The sequence below is a fragment of the Papilio machaon genome, chromosome 14 (genome assembly GCF_912999745.1).
Source record: "Papilio machaon chromosome 14, ilPapMach1.1, whole genome shotgun sequence".
Taxonomy (NCBI): domain Eukaryota; kingdom Metazoa; phylum Arthropoda; class Insecta; order Lepidoptera; family Papilionidae; genus Papilio; species Papilio machaon.
The window spans coordinates 3,370,598-3,389,114 of NC_059999.1; the positions used below are offsets into that span (position 1 = coordinate 3,370,598).

At 33.4% G+C, this 18,517-nt stretch overlaps 1 protein-coding gene across 3 annotated transcripts in view; it reads left to right on the forward strand.

Annotated features, from left to right (window-relative positions):
- The window catches only part of LOC106720010 (apoptosis-stimulating of p53 protein 1), a 190,481-nt gene that overhangs the window by 81,189 nt on the left and 90,775 nt on the right, over nucleotides 1–18,517 (forward strand). The window contains exons 1-2 of one of the 3 annotated variants that reach the window (XM_014514537.2): nucleotides 11,971–12,082; nucleotides 15,262–15,754. The exons of the other annotated variants lie outside the window; for them this stretch is intronic. Of the exons in view, the coding sequence (XP_014370023.2) occupies nucleotides 15,305–15,754 (450 nt within the window). The 5' untranslated portion in view covers nucleotides 11,971–12,082; nucleotides 15,262–15,304. Of the gene's footprint in view, nucleotides 1–11,970; nucleotides 12,083–15,261; nucleotides 15,755–18,517 lie in introns of those variants that run through there. 3 annotated transcript variants of the gene reach the window in all.

Below are 18,517 nucleotides of genomic sequence, written 5' to 3' on the forward strand. Positions count from 1 at the left end.
ATACTTATGTTAATACATGTTGGTAAATTGTGATTTAATTCAAATGTCACGGCAGTGGAGTTCTACGGTTAGATTTTGATATAAAATATAAAACCTGCATATACCATTAAATACTTACTTGTCGGTTAGAAGGATCTCAGTATTGATTATATTATAAGTATAGATTGAATTAAAATATGTATGAATTTCCCTCACTCTGACCACATATATCATATCTTACTAATATTATGGATGCGAATGTTTGGATGGATGTTTGTTAGTAGGTACCAGAACGGCTCAACGGATCTCGATGAAATTTGACATAGACGTAGAGCATATAATGGAAAGACACATAAGCTTCTAATTAAGTATTTTATTTTAATTCCGCGCGAACGGAGTCGCGGGTGACAGCTAGTTTAATATAAGTCCTTGGAGTTTTTTTTCTGCTTGTCTACTTTTTCTCCGTAACACCAACTTAAGCTTCCTATCATTTGTAATAGTTGGAACGGAAACAAAAAATATAACGTTATATTTTTTTCCGAAATACGGCGAAAGATGTCCATTTGCAAGGAAGATTTATGGATTCAGCTCACGTTTCACAAATGATATAATAATACCCATCAGTGAAGACACGATCCGTCCCATTGGTTTGATCTTTAACGAAGTAAATTGTGGGAGTCTCAAATCAATTGAATCAGTCGTCCCTTTCGAAGGTATCCGGATTTTGTAAAATGTCGTTTTGTGTTTAATATGTATAAATTGTATTGACTGCAAATTAAACTGTTAAAGATCAAATTGAATGTATATTGCATTTAGTATTGTTCGTTTTGTTTACAGCAACAGTTTTTGTTTGAAGTTTGTAATCAAACGGTTTCGTGAATATTTCAGTGAAAAATTGTATTTGAATTTGCCTAACGATGACATTCTGTCATGTGTAAACTGTGTTTATTGACCCAATTGGTGAGAATTTTTTACAAAAATATTAGTTGTTTGGATAAAAAAAAATGTAAAATGTTAAAAATGTGCGGAAGAGTATTTTTCTACACTTTAACGCCTTTAACGCAAGTAACATGCTGAAGTGGTTTATAATTAAAAAGTTAAGTTTAGATTCCGAATAGAATGAACAAATACATGAATAATTTGTGAATCCACTTTTCGTTATAAGTCTACGTAAGGGACATGTCCACTGCTTTACGCTCCACGCTTGCATGAACCAGATGTTGAAATAGTTTTCGGTGCATGTTGACTCGTTTGTATGTCTATGTAAGTTCCAATTAGTAGTGTAAACTTCGACCCGAAATTTTTAACATTGCATTGAGATATACAAAGAAATAAAGATTTGACTTGCTTTAGTTTACGTTACCCCTATTTACTCAGAGAAAACTTTATGTGTTGATATTTGACTAGAAATAAAGCTAGAGAGATATTTAATTAGTTATACTCATAATGAAGTACATATTTGCTGTGTTAACATCAAGAAGCGAGCGTATCACCATCTCAAAGGCCGGCAACGCATCTGCGATTCCTTTGGTATTGCAGATGTCCATGGGCGTCGATGAACACCTTGGTTTTCCCGCTGCTCGTTTGCCCTCTTCTTTATATAAAAAAATATTAATTTGAAACCTAACCTAAAAAGTAAACGTAAAATTGTCCTGTGTATGATGGAGCAAATTAGTTTAGATAATTATGGAAGCAGATGAGGGCTTTGTCAATTTTTGTTGGATGACTCTCGACGACGATTAACCCGGTACGAGTGGAAGACAGACCCTCTGGTCGAAGGGCTCTCAAGTGCTCGCGAGCCGTGATCGATGTGCCTACGCTCGCGAATGCTCGCTTCAATCGTGTTTAATTTGTTAATCGCAACCGGAAACCCTATTTAGGCTTATGTCATTAAGATTCATGTCAAAGAAACTTGGATCTAGTTTCACTCGACTTAGGAATATTGATACGGTTATTTTATTACGTTGTAGTACCTATTTGTCTGATAAAGCTTTTTTTGCCTTATTTGTAATATATTCTACTAATTTGGACGCGAGTTGTGTGACAGAGATGTCAACATCGGCCTATTAACATCGAAACGTAAATATAAAATTGGAGTGAATTCTAAAAACACATTTTTAGTTGGATATCTTCCAACGACTTGTTGTCACGCAACTAAAAAAAACTCAAATGAAATCGAATAATATTTTCAACGATAGTTCGTTATTTTTATGACACTTCTCTTATCTTTGTATTTCTATAGAAGTTAAATCATTTGATATTCTTGAATATCTCAATCTGAACTGTTAAATTGTCTTTCATTAATTAGAAACTTTACGTATATGTAATGTTTGCTACATACAAAACTTGAAACGAAATTATTAGGTAGTTAGAATTATGAAAGTTGATATCAAACGTAATATGTTAAAATTAATCTCGTTTGAGTTGTAAGAGCATGGCAAAGTAATCAAAGAAGTTGACATTTCAGTAAAGATCTCAGTCACACTTGTACGGACATCTCGCTTTGATCAATACATTCCATTTGCCTTTGACAAATTTACGAATAAATTTTAAGACGAATTTCGACTAAAGTTATAAAATATGCTTATTACGAGTGTAAATGGAGTTATTTAGTTTTTAATAAATTAATATTAATTTTTACTTCAAATTTAGAACTATTACAAATTTTATTTACACTAGCTGTCGCCCGTGACTCCATCCGCACGGATAAAAAAAAATGTATTTCTGTAGTATGTCCTTTGAGACTATGTCCTTACGTTTGTTACATAAGACTTTGATTGAATTTAAAAACCCTTTATATTAGCAGAAAAATAGTTGGATTAACATAATCTGATTATCATCACATGTTTTTAAAAGGTCCAGATGACCTCATCTTAAAAGAGGTTAAAATAGTCAAAATAGTACAACATAAATATGAGATTATAAATAGTAAATGTATTCTAAGTAATATAATTTCTGTATAATTAAAATAAAGTGCAGTAAATAAAAGTAAGTCTCTTTTGTCCACTGTATAGTTTGCTGGGGAACTGAAACTTAGGTACTCTAAAAAATTACTCCACTTTTAATTCACTTTGTCACTTACACTACACGACACATACACGTATGAAAAAAGTAATGGCATAAAGTTGTACTTAGAAATTTTCATTTCAAGAACAAAATTATATAACTTTATTGTTAGCAAATGTTAATGTTATATACCAAATGGAGACGCCGAAATAGCGAATAGACCGCTCCCCATAGATATCCGCCATTGCAGAAGCGTTGCTTTAATCGATGGTGGTGGGGACGCACAGAAAAAGGATATATCTCCTTCCTATGCATCCCCCCTTCCGTGAAATTCACTTCCCATTCCCATCTTTTCTTTATAAGAAAAGGGTGGGAGGGAAAAGAGGAATAAAATTAGACCTCCGGCACTAACACTCATGAGACGAAACGCGGAATTGCTTTTACTTCACACTTGTCTTCTGTGTGGTCGTGGTATTTCACCGGGCGAGTCGACCCATTCGTGCAACAAATGCTGTTGCTGGCGTATGTCACTGTTAAGATTGTTTTTGAAGAAAATGTGTATAAAAAAATAGTTTAAAGTAAATATGAATAAATGTATCCATTTTATGGTTAGGTTATTAACCATTAGTTCATATTATATAAACATTTCTAAAGAGAATTTGGCGTCGGTGAGTATCAAGCCAACAAATTAGGATTTTCGCGGTATCGGAACACAAGGAAATCAATTTTAATTGTATATGTAACTAAACAAAGCAATAATTTCTATGAAAATTGACTCCTTCATTAAATTACGGCAAATTATGACCCTGTTATGACGAATAATTCCCTTGTTATGATAAAGACGAAAAGCTGGTATGCGAATTTTCAGCATGTACACAAAGTTGTGAAGTTTGCGATGCGTCTAGGCGAAAACATGTATCAAATTCCGCGACATACATACTTGGTTCCGGTCATAAATTTATCATACTTCTTATTAATATTAAGCCCGCTAAACACCTTCAGCGTACAGTCGAACTGCACAGTAAAAACTGTAGATTTGTAGACAAAACTGAGAAGTGTGCAGTTTAACTTACCGTTTAAACTTTGCCTAAATATGAACGATTATACTAACCAGTCACACTGCAGTTCAAACTGTGTAGGTCAAACTGAAAGTGTCTCCAACACTTCATCTTCGTTAATATCAAAGTTTAGATGTATTGATGTTTGCTACCACGTAATGCCAGAACGACTGAACTAGACGAAATTTGGAACAGAAATATATTACAGTCTTGTTTACCATATAGATCACTAAGTTTGTGTTTTTTTAATTCCATTCATGCGAAGACGCAGACGACAACTAGTAAGAACATAATTTAAACACATGTTACCCGGCCCGTAAATTATTTTTGTTTGCCATTTTTGGAATTTATTAAGCAATATCGTAAAGACGGCCGGGACACGAACGTTTATTTTATGTGCAAATAAATATTGTCATGTTAGTACGTAATGTTCGGAGAATAAAGGTTATTTTTTATATGTATCGTTTTTTTTGTTCACATTTTCCAAACATATTTTATGTCCAAAGTAATCAGTAAAATTATTTTATACGTTTACATAATTTATAATTAAGTTCCAGTGTTTTGTCTCCAGAAGAATAACGGTGATTAGTTTGAGACGTAACAATCGCTTCATTCAAATTATTGAGTCTTTTCTTTACCTACATAGAATAACTAAAATCAATCAAGATATTGTTAAACTGAAATAATAACTATTAATTAGAGCAACAAAACTATTGTAGTGGAATTTTATTTGTTTGTAATTGTTTAATCGGGATTCAAAAGCCCTTCTCCTTTCGTCTGTTCGTTATTAATATTAACAAATGACGATACGGGTTCGCATCACAATGTGCTTGATATCATGATCACAATTGGCATAATTGCACTTTTATTAAGTACTTTAACTCATCGATGGGAGCGGTATTCGACGGACAGTAATATCACATAACAAGACGTCGAAGTAACAATACGACATGCAATATTAATTACAACTGTTAATTGTTAAGTTTATACTACAATTACAATAGATTCTGCAAAAACTAATTTCCAAAGGTTGTGTTACTGTATAAGGCTTTTTATAAATTCCAAAGAGGACAGATTTCGTAATAAGTTCTGATAACATGTATGTAAAATCTGCAATGCGCAAATAACCCATACGTTTGTCTTCGTTTCAAAGGAAGTTTTGTAAGGAATACACTACAACAAGTGTCAGCAAAAGTGCACGTGTTGGTAAAGTTTATTCGAAGAATCAAAATACATCAAAGCATTTCACAATGTAAACGTCAACGATTTGCTTTATATGTTTCATGACAAGTCGAAAGGCGGATTCGAACCTCCGACAAGGTGAAGGTAGTGCATAGTTTATTAATTTAGTGGTGCTGTATACAATAGAGAGATTTGTTTTATCGGAATAGAAGTAATAATAATTATAATTAATATTGCATATTAGCATAAAAACGCAGGGATTTTGTCAGTTTCAAGGATATTTGGCGGCAAATTCAGTGAAATGAGAGCCCGCGACGGATCACGCTCACGCTCGGCTCTATCGCAAGCCACTGGTGAGAATAATCCTCCAGCTGTTAGCCTGCACACAATCTTCTATTCAATTCCACCGCAATACGATTCCAATTGACGTAACAAACGTATTTCAATGTAAATAACGTGGTCGGAATTTCAAAAAGTCGAGCGAGTTGCGCTCATTTTTATCGAAGCTTTTTTATTCTCGTATCGCATAGCTTTCCTCGCGGAATACTAGTACTTATGAAAGCTCGTTCGCTGAATTATCAAGTACTACATACATATAACATTTACTTTTTATGAAGTATTTAAATCATTGATAGCAAAATAGTTATGAACTTTGATAATAATAGTTGTATCGACTAATATTTATTTTAATATAGTTATCACAACTATAGTGAATAGCGAATAATTCATCACAGATTATATCTGTAAGTCTCATCACAAGTGATATAATTTTATGCTAGTGATCATCACACAAATATCGACTATTAAAAACACATGTTTCTAGTGTCGCCTAATAAATTATTACCTTACTGTCTTATCTTATGTTAATGCACAAAAATGTATATCCATTAATCCTAATAAACATTCAATGCCCAAATTCAGTAACACTATATTAGCGTGAACTTTGTGGAACGTAAGAATTTATTGCTCCCGCCCCAACAAGAGCGAAGTTGTGGCATCGATTTCTTGCTGATAGCCTAGCCTAGTCACGTTTGTGAGTGCCTCAAGCACAATAAGTTCAAAGTTCATCAATATGGTTCCGTAGGTACTAATGTTTGTGTGAGGCCGGCCATTGCTATGACTAAATCCAACTCTGGACATTACGGATACACCCATATATCAAAAATGGGTCAGCATTAATCTGTCAATGTATTTGTCACCGTTATTTTAACAGTGTTTTCGAAATGAAATCTGAAAATTGATAAATTTTTGATCATCCGTTTTGCGATAAGGTTTAATTTTATCCATAGAATGTTTTATTCATAATTTCTGTTTAATTTTAGAAACTTATTCTCTAAGTGCTTGATTATAATAATTTTTTGGAACAAATGTTACACTTGCGGTTCCCAAATAAAGCTGTAGATTCAAAAAGGAATTCTTTGGTAAGGGAGAATGTGTCGTACAACAGAGCGCCGCACGAGAGTTATTCCTTGGGTAACAACAAATGCGTTTCCATCAACATACCGCACCGCTATAATCACAGGAGGTTTTTCGCCTTTCTCTGTTTCACTTTCCTGCCACGCGAATTAATGTCTGTTTAAATCTGAAACGATTAACCGGATTACGTGTTGTGTATCTAAACACATTTGCAGAATGAATAGAAGAACTTGCGGCTATCTAGTTTATATGTATACGTATGTAGTTTATTATTCTATGTTTGATTATAAAGGTTTATTCAAATCTTAAGACAAGGCAGAGTGTGGAAACACTTCTAGACAGAATGTATGGATGACAGAATCTAAAGCAATAGTAACGCGAAATTCTGCCTTTGAATTTCTGTACTTTCTTCTGTATGTAATTTCTCTCCTCAGTATAAAAGGTCTTGATGTTGATGTATATATAGAATAGAATATAATAAATTATATCAGTCTGAGGTAAAATCTTCTCATTGCTAAAATACGAGTAGCGTAATATTTAAATGAATTGTGTCATAAATCTGGCGCCAGTAATCAAACTCTATTTGCTTTACGTTGTCAAACAACTGGCTATCGTCAACAGAAATTACATTGTACATAACTGTTTACAATAGTCGGCATTAACAAGATAATGTTACAATATCAAATTACAAATGTGTTGTGTAAAATTCTGTTTATGATTTGCAATTTGATGGCATTGTTTGTCCCTTAATTATATTTAGTGAAGTGTCACAAAGTTAAAATTTAAGCGAAATACAATGAAGAAGTATTTAGACTATAACGACTTAAATATTAGGTCCTTACATATGAAATTGGCGTTTTTCGTACTGGCCACTTTAATCACGAATTTCTCCTCTTTGGTAAGGAATTCCAAATTCAAATTTGTACAGCTATAGACTCATGTATTTGTGGTTCGATGACCGTCATTCATTTGTTTTTTTTCTTCTGTTTTTTTCTGTTTGCGTCACTCATTTTACAAAATGGAAAACTTAAAATATCGCATTATTTACGAGTACGAGTTGCGCCGTGGCACTAGTGCTGCGGAAACGACTCGAAGGGTGAATGATGTGTATGGCGGTCGTGTTGCAAAAGAAAACACAGTTCGTTTTTGGTTCCAACGATTTCGTTCTGGAAATTTCGATCTGCAGAACAAGCCCCGTGGACGGCCTGAGACTCAAGTTGATAATGAAGAGTTGAAGGCTATTGTGGAAGCGGATCCATCGCAAACCACGTCCGAGTTAGCTGCAGGCTACGATGTTAGTGATAAAACTGTTTTAATTCACTTGAAGCAAATTGGGAAGATTAAAAAGCTTGAAAGGTGGGTACCTCACGAATTGACTGAAGCAAACCGGCAAACGCGCGTCGACTGTTGCGTTACATTACTAAACCGGCACAATAATGAAGGTATTTTAAACCGAATCATTACCTGTGATGAAAAATGGGTTCTTTACGATAATCGGAAGCACTCAGCGCAATGGTTGGATCCTGGCCAGCCAGCCAAATCCTGCCCCAAGCGAAAATAAACTCAAAAAAGTTACTTGTAAGCGTTTGGTGGACTAGTGCCGGTATTGTGTTCATTACAGTTTTCTCAAATCTGGCCAGACTATTACGGCTGATGTCTATTGTCAGCAATTGCAAACCATGATTGAAAAGCTAGCGGCTAAACAACCTAGGCTGGTCAATCGCTCCACGCCACTGCTGCTTCACGACAACGCTAGACCACACACTGCGCAACAGACGGCTACTAAATTAGAAGAGCTTCAATTGGAAAGTCTAAGACATCCTCCGTACTCCCCGGACCTTGCTCCAACAGATTACCATTTTTTTCGAAATTTGGATAACTTCTTGCAAGGGAAAAAATTCAACTCCGATGGGGCAGTCCAAATCGCCTTCAAAGATTTTATTGATTCCCGTCCGACTGGTTTTTTTAGTAAAGGGATCAATGAACTACCTATGAGATGGCAAAAGTGCATAGAAAATAATGGTTCATACTTTGATTAATTAAATATATTATATTAAAAAATATTCGACTTTTTGTTCCTCCCATACAAAACGCCAATTTCATATGTAAGGACCTAATATATATACCTATAAATATACCTATCGCACAAAAGCACAAGTATGGTTTTTAAGAACATTAAATATTAAAATAAGTAAAAGATTACTGCAAAGAAAAGTGATTTTTGATATATTTTCATGAAAACAATTTTTACTCTTTACGCATATTAATTTTCGATTTAGATAAAAATATGCCAAGTGGCTATAAAAGTAAGCAAGCGCGTACACACGGCTCGAATTGAGTCAATCAATAAGATCGCACTCGTCGGGGGATCCGATCATCAATCATACGCAAGCGGATCCTTTTGAGCTCATAAAAAGTGATGGCACAGTGTCGTGTACATATTTATGAAGTGGCCGAGCGATCTGCAATTGATGGGAGGGCCATTCATCAGTCGAAAAGGAACTGTCGCCGTACCGAAGTCGCCGGTGACGTCGCTAAAAGTGGATAATGGATTGAGCTTCGCGACGTGATACCGTAATGACCCGTCATTACGATTTCTATTTCGAAATGAAAAGGTTATTTTTGAAGCACTTGTGGGAGTTCGCGTTTTGCTTTATACTAATAAATAGGACCGAAATGATACGCTAAAACTTAGTTTTAATTTTGTTTATTACTACTTAGTGGTTGTGTTAGCACAACAAAGTTGCTATAAAATTTAACTTATGTGGTAAAATATCAAATTATGGCGTGTGAAAGTCGTGCGTGCGGTATCGGCTCGCGTGTCCAGACATTTTTCATTTAAGTATTCGACAGACAACCTAATTCCTAGGCGCTACTGTCTGGAAGCCGAAAGATGGCCAGTATTCAAATTATCCAGTTTGAATGCGAATGCGCACGCAATGTAGGAATTTATGAGGAAAACTTTCGTGAGTCATTAGCAAGCGTATTGAATTCCATTGCCATTAAGTTAATTGGAGTATTTACTTTGTTTTGTTTAGTATTCAACAGTCGAAAAACGGATTTACTCCAATTCGTCAATTTTCCCACGGACAAGAAGTAATAAATAATTAAAAATATACAATCAACGTTGAAAACTGTTATGTTTTAAATTACCTTCTATTATGGTTAGCATTTGGCAATTAGTTAAGAATAAGAGTACAGTTTAGCAAAGAAATACATGTTTAATTGTCAAATGTTTAGGTATTTTTATAATGTCACATCTTAAACTACTTTGAATAAAAACCGTTCATTTAATATTTTCAGAAGATATTGTACTAACAGCGAAAAGATACGTATTGTAACAAGCAAGCATATGAATTGCGACTTTTATTGTAATGTTTCATTTTTATAAAAAGGAATGTAATAATAATATACTTGCTTTTTAAAGGTTTTCTTATATTCTAGCTAGATTTCTAAAATAGAAAAGTTTTCTTTTATAAACAAATAACAAAAACTTGATAAAATATGAATAAAATGTGACATAAGGTCGCTTTTTGGTTGAATGAATGTAGGTTTAATCCAACACCCGGCTTACCCACGATGACATATGTGGACGCCCGACTGCGTATTGTTAGCGCCAACGCAAACATTTCTACAAAAGAACAGGTTTAAAAATAAAATACTACAATATCTATTCAAATCGTCGTAAAGCGTATTTAAAATTATAATTATTTTTTTATTCTATGCCAACAAAGACCGAGCGTTCACACAATTTTGTTCTTAACCCACTCTCTGTGAGGTCTCTTCAACATGTTTCGATCTCCAAATCGATGTACCTCATTTCAGTCACTCCCGAAATAATTTTTGTTGTGAATTTCTTAAATGAAATGCTCGTTTTGTTTAAATTTCAAAAGGATGGAAAACTATACAATTAATGATTAATAATTTCACAAAATAATCCCTTTATTTACGTGTCGGTGATTTCAATCTGCGGTCTGTCGATTCAGAGCGAAATTTAATTTAATTATACTATCAACGGCATTTCGTAATTAATTATTTTTTAATTTACACAGCTGTTACATATTATTTCTTCTATAAAGTTCACTTTTGAAATAATTAACGTTGAACTAAATAATATTTATTTCGATAAATTAAATATCTTGAAGAGTCCAGCAATTTTCTATTTAATCTTGACGTAGTTTCAAAGCTATTAATGTCGGCACTTATTCAGAAGAAGCAGCACGTCTTATCGCGGACAGCACACAACAAGAAATGACATTTTCATTGCACGAGAGAAACGATTTTATTGCATTTTGTTAGGCTAGCACTCTATAAAATAATTTTGCTGTTACTTTTATTCGTTATCAAGTATTCCATACAAAATTGAAAATATCTTGCATTGAGATTTAAAAAAAACTTTTCTCCCAACTCATGTTTGCATATTTTGTTAATTGTCACAGAAAAAACGACACGGGATAACGAACTGTCCAGAATAACGTTTTTATCACGTTCAGTGCAACTGACTTGTATGGCGAGTATTTGGAAAAAACACATAGTGGCGTGGAAAAATAGGTCATGTTTGACATCCACTGCCGGCAATACAACTGGGATAGCTTGTTAGTGTGAGTACTACACATCTTAATTTCACCTTCATTGAACGACCAGATTACACGACGTATGTTCATTCGAGACAGATGTATTGGCACTGTGTCAAACTACGACGATACGAAAATCAAGGTAAGGTCACATACAGAGTAATAAGATTTATGAGCATTGTAAATGTGTTTGCAACAAATCTGTACGAACATATTCATGTATGTTTTAATGTTAATATATGATTCATGCAGCGAAAATATTGCACAGTATTGTTTAATTTTAGGTGTCCTGAATTGATGACTGGGGAATATTCCATTAGCGTAGGGATACTGGAAGTCCTTCATGCAATTTTAACTCTAACATTACGTTCAGAATTCATAATTTTTAAAAAACCGAAAAAGTAATAAATAACCGTTAGTGTTAAAGGTATTAAATTGTTGGATAGAAAAATGAATTAAGGTGTGATTGTAAGCTTACATTGTTGCAGCATTACATAAAAAAAAATTTGCAACATGTAAATTAACTAGTCGAATATAAATAAGATTATAAATATAATATAGTCGAATATGAATATAAATCGGTTGGATTAATATAAAAATTATACTAATCCAACCGATTTCAGCATATTGATAACACTGGCTGAATCATCAAATATCATTCATCAAGAAATAAAAAAGAAAATAGACGAAATATACGCAATGTTATTAAATCCACTTCATTTCAAATTTAGAACGCTTCAGTCTCGATTGAACACGCGCGGCGCGTACGCCGCTCGTGTGCTCAACGTTCGCAAATGTTCAAAGAAGCTCTTTGAATCGTTCATTAATAGTTACAAGTGCTTGTTTATACGATACAATAACAGTGAAGTAATGCAGTGTATTCCTTACTGTAAATTCCTGTTTATAAATTATTTGTCACAATTCCTGATTAATATTATCTTAAAATACAAATAAACAGTGTTTAAACACAAATCCATAGATATAAATGTGTTCGTTTGCTTTAACTATAAATAATGAGTCAAGTTATTGGTTAAAGTTATTGCGATAACGGTCAATGTTTATAAAGCGGTTACCCAGACCGACTATTGTGCATATCGTAAATATTGTTACACGGTAGTTAACGACGGGCGGCTGCAAGACAGCGACTGTCCTTGTCTTTTTATGATTGTTAACTGAACAAGTATAGCTTTTTAACATTTTTTTTCAATGTTTTTAAACTTCCCTTACACTATTTCACAGTATATTATGCAAGTAATGCAGATTATTTTATGACACGGTTTTGACAAATCTTTGTCACTTCATTCATCCACTTATGCTTTTGAATTTGGGTATACGTAATCATGTGGTGCTGTAGTATGAAACTGGACTACGATATCTTCTACCAATGTAATCCACTATGTAACTCTTTAATAAGTTAATTAATGTTAATCGAAGTATGTACTCTTCTATCCCACTTTCTATCTATATTTTGCCAGTAATACAATCTAGATTTCCTAGTGTCCTTAGCCTCTCTGTATACACATGTATTCAGAGTACAGATGGCCGATAATAGAGATCTATTTACGCAACCAGAGTAATCGAATAAAAATTGTGGGTGTAAATTTATTCATAATATGTTATAATTATTTTCACTTTCTAAATTCATATACCTTTAAAAATCTTTCAAACTTGAGTTATTAATTTGAAATAATTTAATGATAATTTTGCCAACCTTATTTAAATTAAACATTTAAAATCCATTTATATATATTTATCAATGAGCACATTATTTCAGTTCATTTATTTCCACGTATAAATATGTTGATAATTTTTCAAATATTTGTATTAAAAATATAGGAAAAAAATTAAGTGGCACTTTCCATTCTCAATGGGAATCGAATTGCACGTCTAACATAGGTAATTCTAGAAATTATTCACATGATTCTGGTAGATAGTAAATTGACTTAAATGTCATAATAGCGTGGCGTCTACATAGTATAAAGTGTCTGGAAATTGTTCCTTAGGACATAAGGCGAGTGCATCGACTCCGTCTGCGCGGTTTTGTTACATTCGTGACATTAACGTTTTAGATCGTCTCGTCTGCGGACCGATTTATTTTAATACGCAACGCAAATGGTCATAAGTCATGCAAATATACCTATATTCTTCCGGCGAAAAGAGTTACATCTGTTATGAGAAGTCATAAGATAAGTTACTCTGTTCTTTACTTGTAAATTTTAGTATAAATGTAGCAAAATAGAAAAAGATAAATTAATATTTCGATGTCTTAATTAAAAAAAAAAAAACATTTAAATATTTCAAAATAACAAATCATGTCTTTATGGTTTTCAAACACGTTTCCGTTTGGTTTCGTATCCATTTTAAAAATTTGAACAGTATTGAAAATTATAATTTATTTTGGTTTAGTCAACATTTTGTTTTAAGTGAGGGATGTTTTACCCTTATCAATTAGTATCATAACATCTGTCCGAAACATATTTTGCCGAGGTTGATTTTCTCAGTATGATGTGATACCATCTTTGTATTACAAAAATTCTAAAATGACATTTGTGTATTGTTAGATTTGAACTTTAATAATAGATTATAATAAAACAGTTGAATTAAGGGTCTGAAACAAAAGGCAGTTACATATTTTACAAACCGCTTGCAAAGTAAGGAGGTTCCTGTCTCTGCAGCCTTGACCACTAGTTGCTTGAATCATGGCATTCTGCAGTCGGTGTTTACTTTTTTTTATATAATATGTTTTTATTATTATAAAGATGAATAAATAAATATGGTTAAAAATAATAATAACAATGATTAGTATAGGATACTTTATCTAAATACGTTTTTGCACTGGTTTTAGAGCAGGCTGTGAAAATGTACGTTATAAGAAATAGATTGTCTAAATAATAGATGCAATTCTTTTTAAGACGGCGAACATATGTCCTACATCATGTATTTCGTGTTCTCATTTTTAAACAGTTGCTTCGAACATTTGTTCGACTTTCAAAGCTAAATCTGAATCTGTCACAGTACACTTTTAACAATATTACTTATTCAATATACAATATTGTAACGTGGATTTATTACTGAAAGTTTAATTATTTAAAATTGTTTGTGAAAATTTAATTAAATTTATGCTATGAGTAAGTTAAGAGTTTGTAATCGAGAACGTCAAAAACACAATCCTGTTTTATAATTTTACGCCTCTTTCCCTTCCCACCCTTTTCTTATTAGGAAAGGATGGGAAGGGGAAGTGGATTTGGCGGAAGAGGGGACGCATAGGAAGGAGAAATATCCTCTTTCTGTGCGTCCTCTTCTCCGTTGATTAAAGGTAGGCAACGCATCTGCATTTGCGGATGTCTATGGGCAACGGTCGCCTCGGTATTTCGGCGAATCCAGATGGCCGTTTGCTTGTTTGCCACTTTTTGATATAAAAAAACAAACACATTTCATGTTAGAAAAAAACACATAGATTACATTTTCCAATGGATTATATAAACTACACCGTATGGTGTTTTTATTTAATTTAATTTTATAACCATAGACAGTTATATACAAATAACGTTATTTGTACAGAATTTATAACAAAGCGTAAACAAATACAGCGACCGTTTTCAAAGGATGATATGTATAAAACCAAATTCTCGACAAAATCCTTGCAAAGAATGCAATATACGTCCACCAGCATTCACGGATTTCCAACGAATTCACTTCGTATATTTTGTGAAAGATTTCGCTGTGGATTCGTGGCTTACATTTAGTGCACCAGTAATTCTCATAATAGATTTTCCCGGCAATGATTGTAAAAAGAAGAGGAAGATTTTCCTATTTTCTTTATTACGTCATCATTGTAAAAACATTTAAAAATACTCCATATGTCGAAAAAAATAATAAAGCAGTCGACTCTACGCACGGAATTAACACGGATAGTTATCTAATTGTTTATTTAGCGTTGCAGTAACACATTGCTCATGAAATCGGATTCTATGTAAACGCCCATCGCGTCATCAGACACAGACAATCATAATACAACTATTGAATACTCCACATTCTTATTGCAGCGTAATAACAAAAGACATTGAGTGATTATTTACATTAAAAACAATGGAGTGCGGTCGCCTTAGCAGCGGGCTGAGTTGGAACGGCCATTCCTTCACGACGTCCAATCCGAGCATACCATCCGTCGTGATAGAAGACTGCTGCAGCGAACAGGGGAAAGATGAGACTGTGAATGATAACTACTACATCAGCTACCCAGAAGATGAAAGTGATTTAAAGGTTATCATCGCAAATGATCCAAAAGTTAACATCGACATTTGCAATTATCCTCGTACTCCGGCCGAGGAAATTTTAAATGGCGAGATAAGTGAAGACAGGGATGCTATAGAACTAATGAAGGGGGAAGCAAAAAAGTTGAAGGATTATAAGTTGTACGAGGCAGTTAACGACTTCGACATTGAGTTGGAAGGCGGGGAGGCAGTGCCCATAGTGTACGTGGCAACGACTCGCGCCGCGCGGCTGCAGCGGGCCTTGCGTCTCGCCGGACTCAAAAAGGTTTGCTTGCTTTTATTCTCCACTAAGTATTAATTTTAGCCTCGTTCCTTTAACTTTGTGGGTAACTTTTAAAAAGCGTTTTGTTGCGCTTTATCCGTATCGTTAAAGTTTTGACAGTTCATTAACAAGAAATAAAGAATACTTTAATTTTTTACCATTTTTCTTAAAGTTTCGGACAGTTTAATTATTTAAGAAAAGCTTAATAATTATATAGCGTTTAAAATATTTAAACGTTCAAAACGGTTATGGAGAAATAATATTTTTAAACTAGTTAGTTTACTCGCTGGTTAGATTTATAGCATAGTAAAGTAATGATAATTACATTAAAAACCGAATATTAAAATTATCATACGTTTTTTTGACATCTGTTTCGCATACCTTATTTGCCATTATTAATTTAAATATGCGTTAAACTAGTATCAGAACAATTATCATATTTTCCAAAGCACATCATCTGCTTTTAAACTGCGTTAGGTCCACTTATATCGGAATAAATCGACATTTAGATATTATTATATGTAAGGTTTTAATACAAGAGCTAGTGAGATCCTTTAGTGGACACAGCACGGGCCATTAGCTCTCCGACGGCCCCCCAATTAGGCGGTGATGCACACGACTAGTTCTTTTGTTCTTTTAACTCGTTGCGTATTGTTTTCTCTTCACTAACGTTGCGAGTTGCCAGTATGTTCCTATGTCAATTGTTAGTTCTATTTACATTCCTTTTTCACCCTTTTTTTTTTAATTACAAGGGAGTTTTAAATATAGGAATTTTTCAAAAACGCATTGAGTTTTTTTTTATTTACATTTTCCTTATTAAAGTAATATATTTTTTTAGTTGAACAACAAATAGGCTACTTATTACGTTTTTTTAATTCCGTGCGTACGGAGCCGCGGGTGACAGCTAGTGATTGTATAAATAGCATTTTGTACTTTGAATCCTTTCTGTTAATTGTCATTTATAATATCAAGATCGTATGAACTGCACATTTCATCGTCATTATACGACTATTCGAGCAAGGAGTACCGAGGGCATTGGTAACTAAAAACATAATCGTTGCTGCCCCGAGTTACAGACTGTGTTCAAGCAATAATTACGCTTTTGCTTTTAGTCGAGGAATTCCATATATGGTTAAATTATAAAAATCTACAATTTTCATACAGGGAATGGTAGGTATGTCACCTTAAAATGCAGAACTTGGAATCTCTCTCTTATACTTTTAGCACAACAAAATAACTATAGCACAAAACCAACACAACTTAATTGCTGGTGTGATTGTTCGTCACACTGTATCTATTAGCACAGCCTTATAATAAATATACTTAGGAAAAGTTTGTTTTACTTTAATCCTCCTTCCTCTTATAAAAAAGAAGGTTAAATATTCTCTTTTTGTTCGTCTTCTCCTTCGTTGATTGGGGGTAGGCAACGCATCTGCATTTGCGAATGTTTATGGGCAGCGGTCGCTTCGCCATTTCGGCGAATTCATGTGACCGCTTGCTCGTTTGCCACCTTGTAATATAAAAAAAAATCAAATAGGCACAAAATACCAGGTCTTACAGCCAGTTCATTTATAGAGGACAGTGATTATACATCGATACAGCATTTATTTACTTTATCAAAAAAATACATTACGGTTAAGAACACGAAATTAGGTTATCGTAATGTAAATAACCATGTTTATACGCTCCTTATCGGTTCTCTTTTTACCGCACACGTAAATAAATGGCTAAAAGCAATTGATATTTGCTTTTATAATATTAATAATGTTCACGATAACCTATATCACTGTATATATGGTCCAACTAGTAATCTAGTAAATAATCTAATCTAGAAATAGTGGTATTGTATTCGCTATTATTTTTTTTAAATGTACCTATAAGTATATTTTTTTTTTAGAATCGGTAAAATAAAATTCGAATATGTTGTGAAATTCAATTTAACCGCATCCCGTAATGCAAAGGCGGATCCCGAAATTTGGACGGTTGTCGGCAACTATTCAAAGCGTTTGACACAAAGCTCGGAATTGGAGCGCGATCAATTTTTTATAATTTACTTGAGCGTTGTTAATTTTGTTTGCTAGCCGTACTCAAATATTCTACGAGTATTTGTAAACAGATTTTACTACAAAATGTAACTTTTAATTTGTAAGCGAAAAAGTTTATATCGAATTTTGTAATATGTTCGAAATCTGCTTCGTTAGGTTCCTTTTTTCGCTCTGTCTATATGAAATGTCAAAGTAAAACTTTTACTTTTCATCTATACGATCTATTTGTATTACTTACTTATAATAAATGGTTAATTTTTAATAATCTTGTCGGTGTATCTGCCTGTCTGTTCATAAGTCCGCGTTTGTTCTGAGTAAAATCCGGCTGGTCTGATGTTGACGGGTCTTTTGATGGCACGTAGATTATATACGTGGGACTAATATTGGCTATCTTTTTTTATTACAGGCTTACGAAGTTGCGGACAAAAGCTTGTATTCAAATATATTTTTATATTATAATTAATAAAGTATATGTTCTTCATGAAAGTATTCCTAGAATTATTTTCTTTGAACACTCAAATTGGAAGAAAATAGAGGATACTCGTAGCTTGATTTCTTTTTACTTTTTTGTCAATGAAGCGTATATCAAGTACAATCTTTAGTGTTAACAATCCGTACAGTATTCATTCAATTAGGAAACATGTTTTAGATTTTTTTATAGAATTAGAACATAATTATGGTAAGTTAATTATGGGTGTGATGAAAATATCCTCATGTAGTT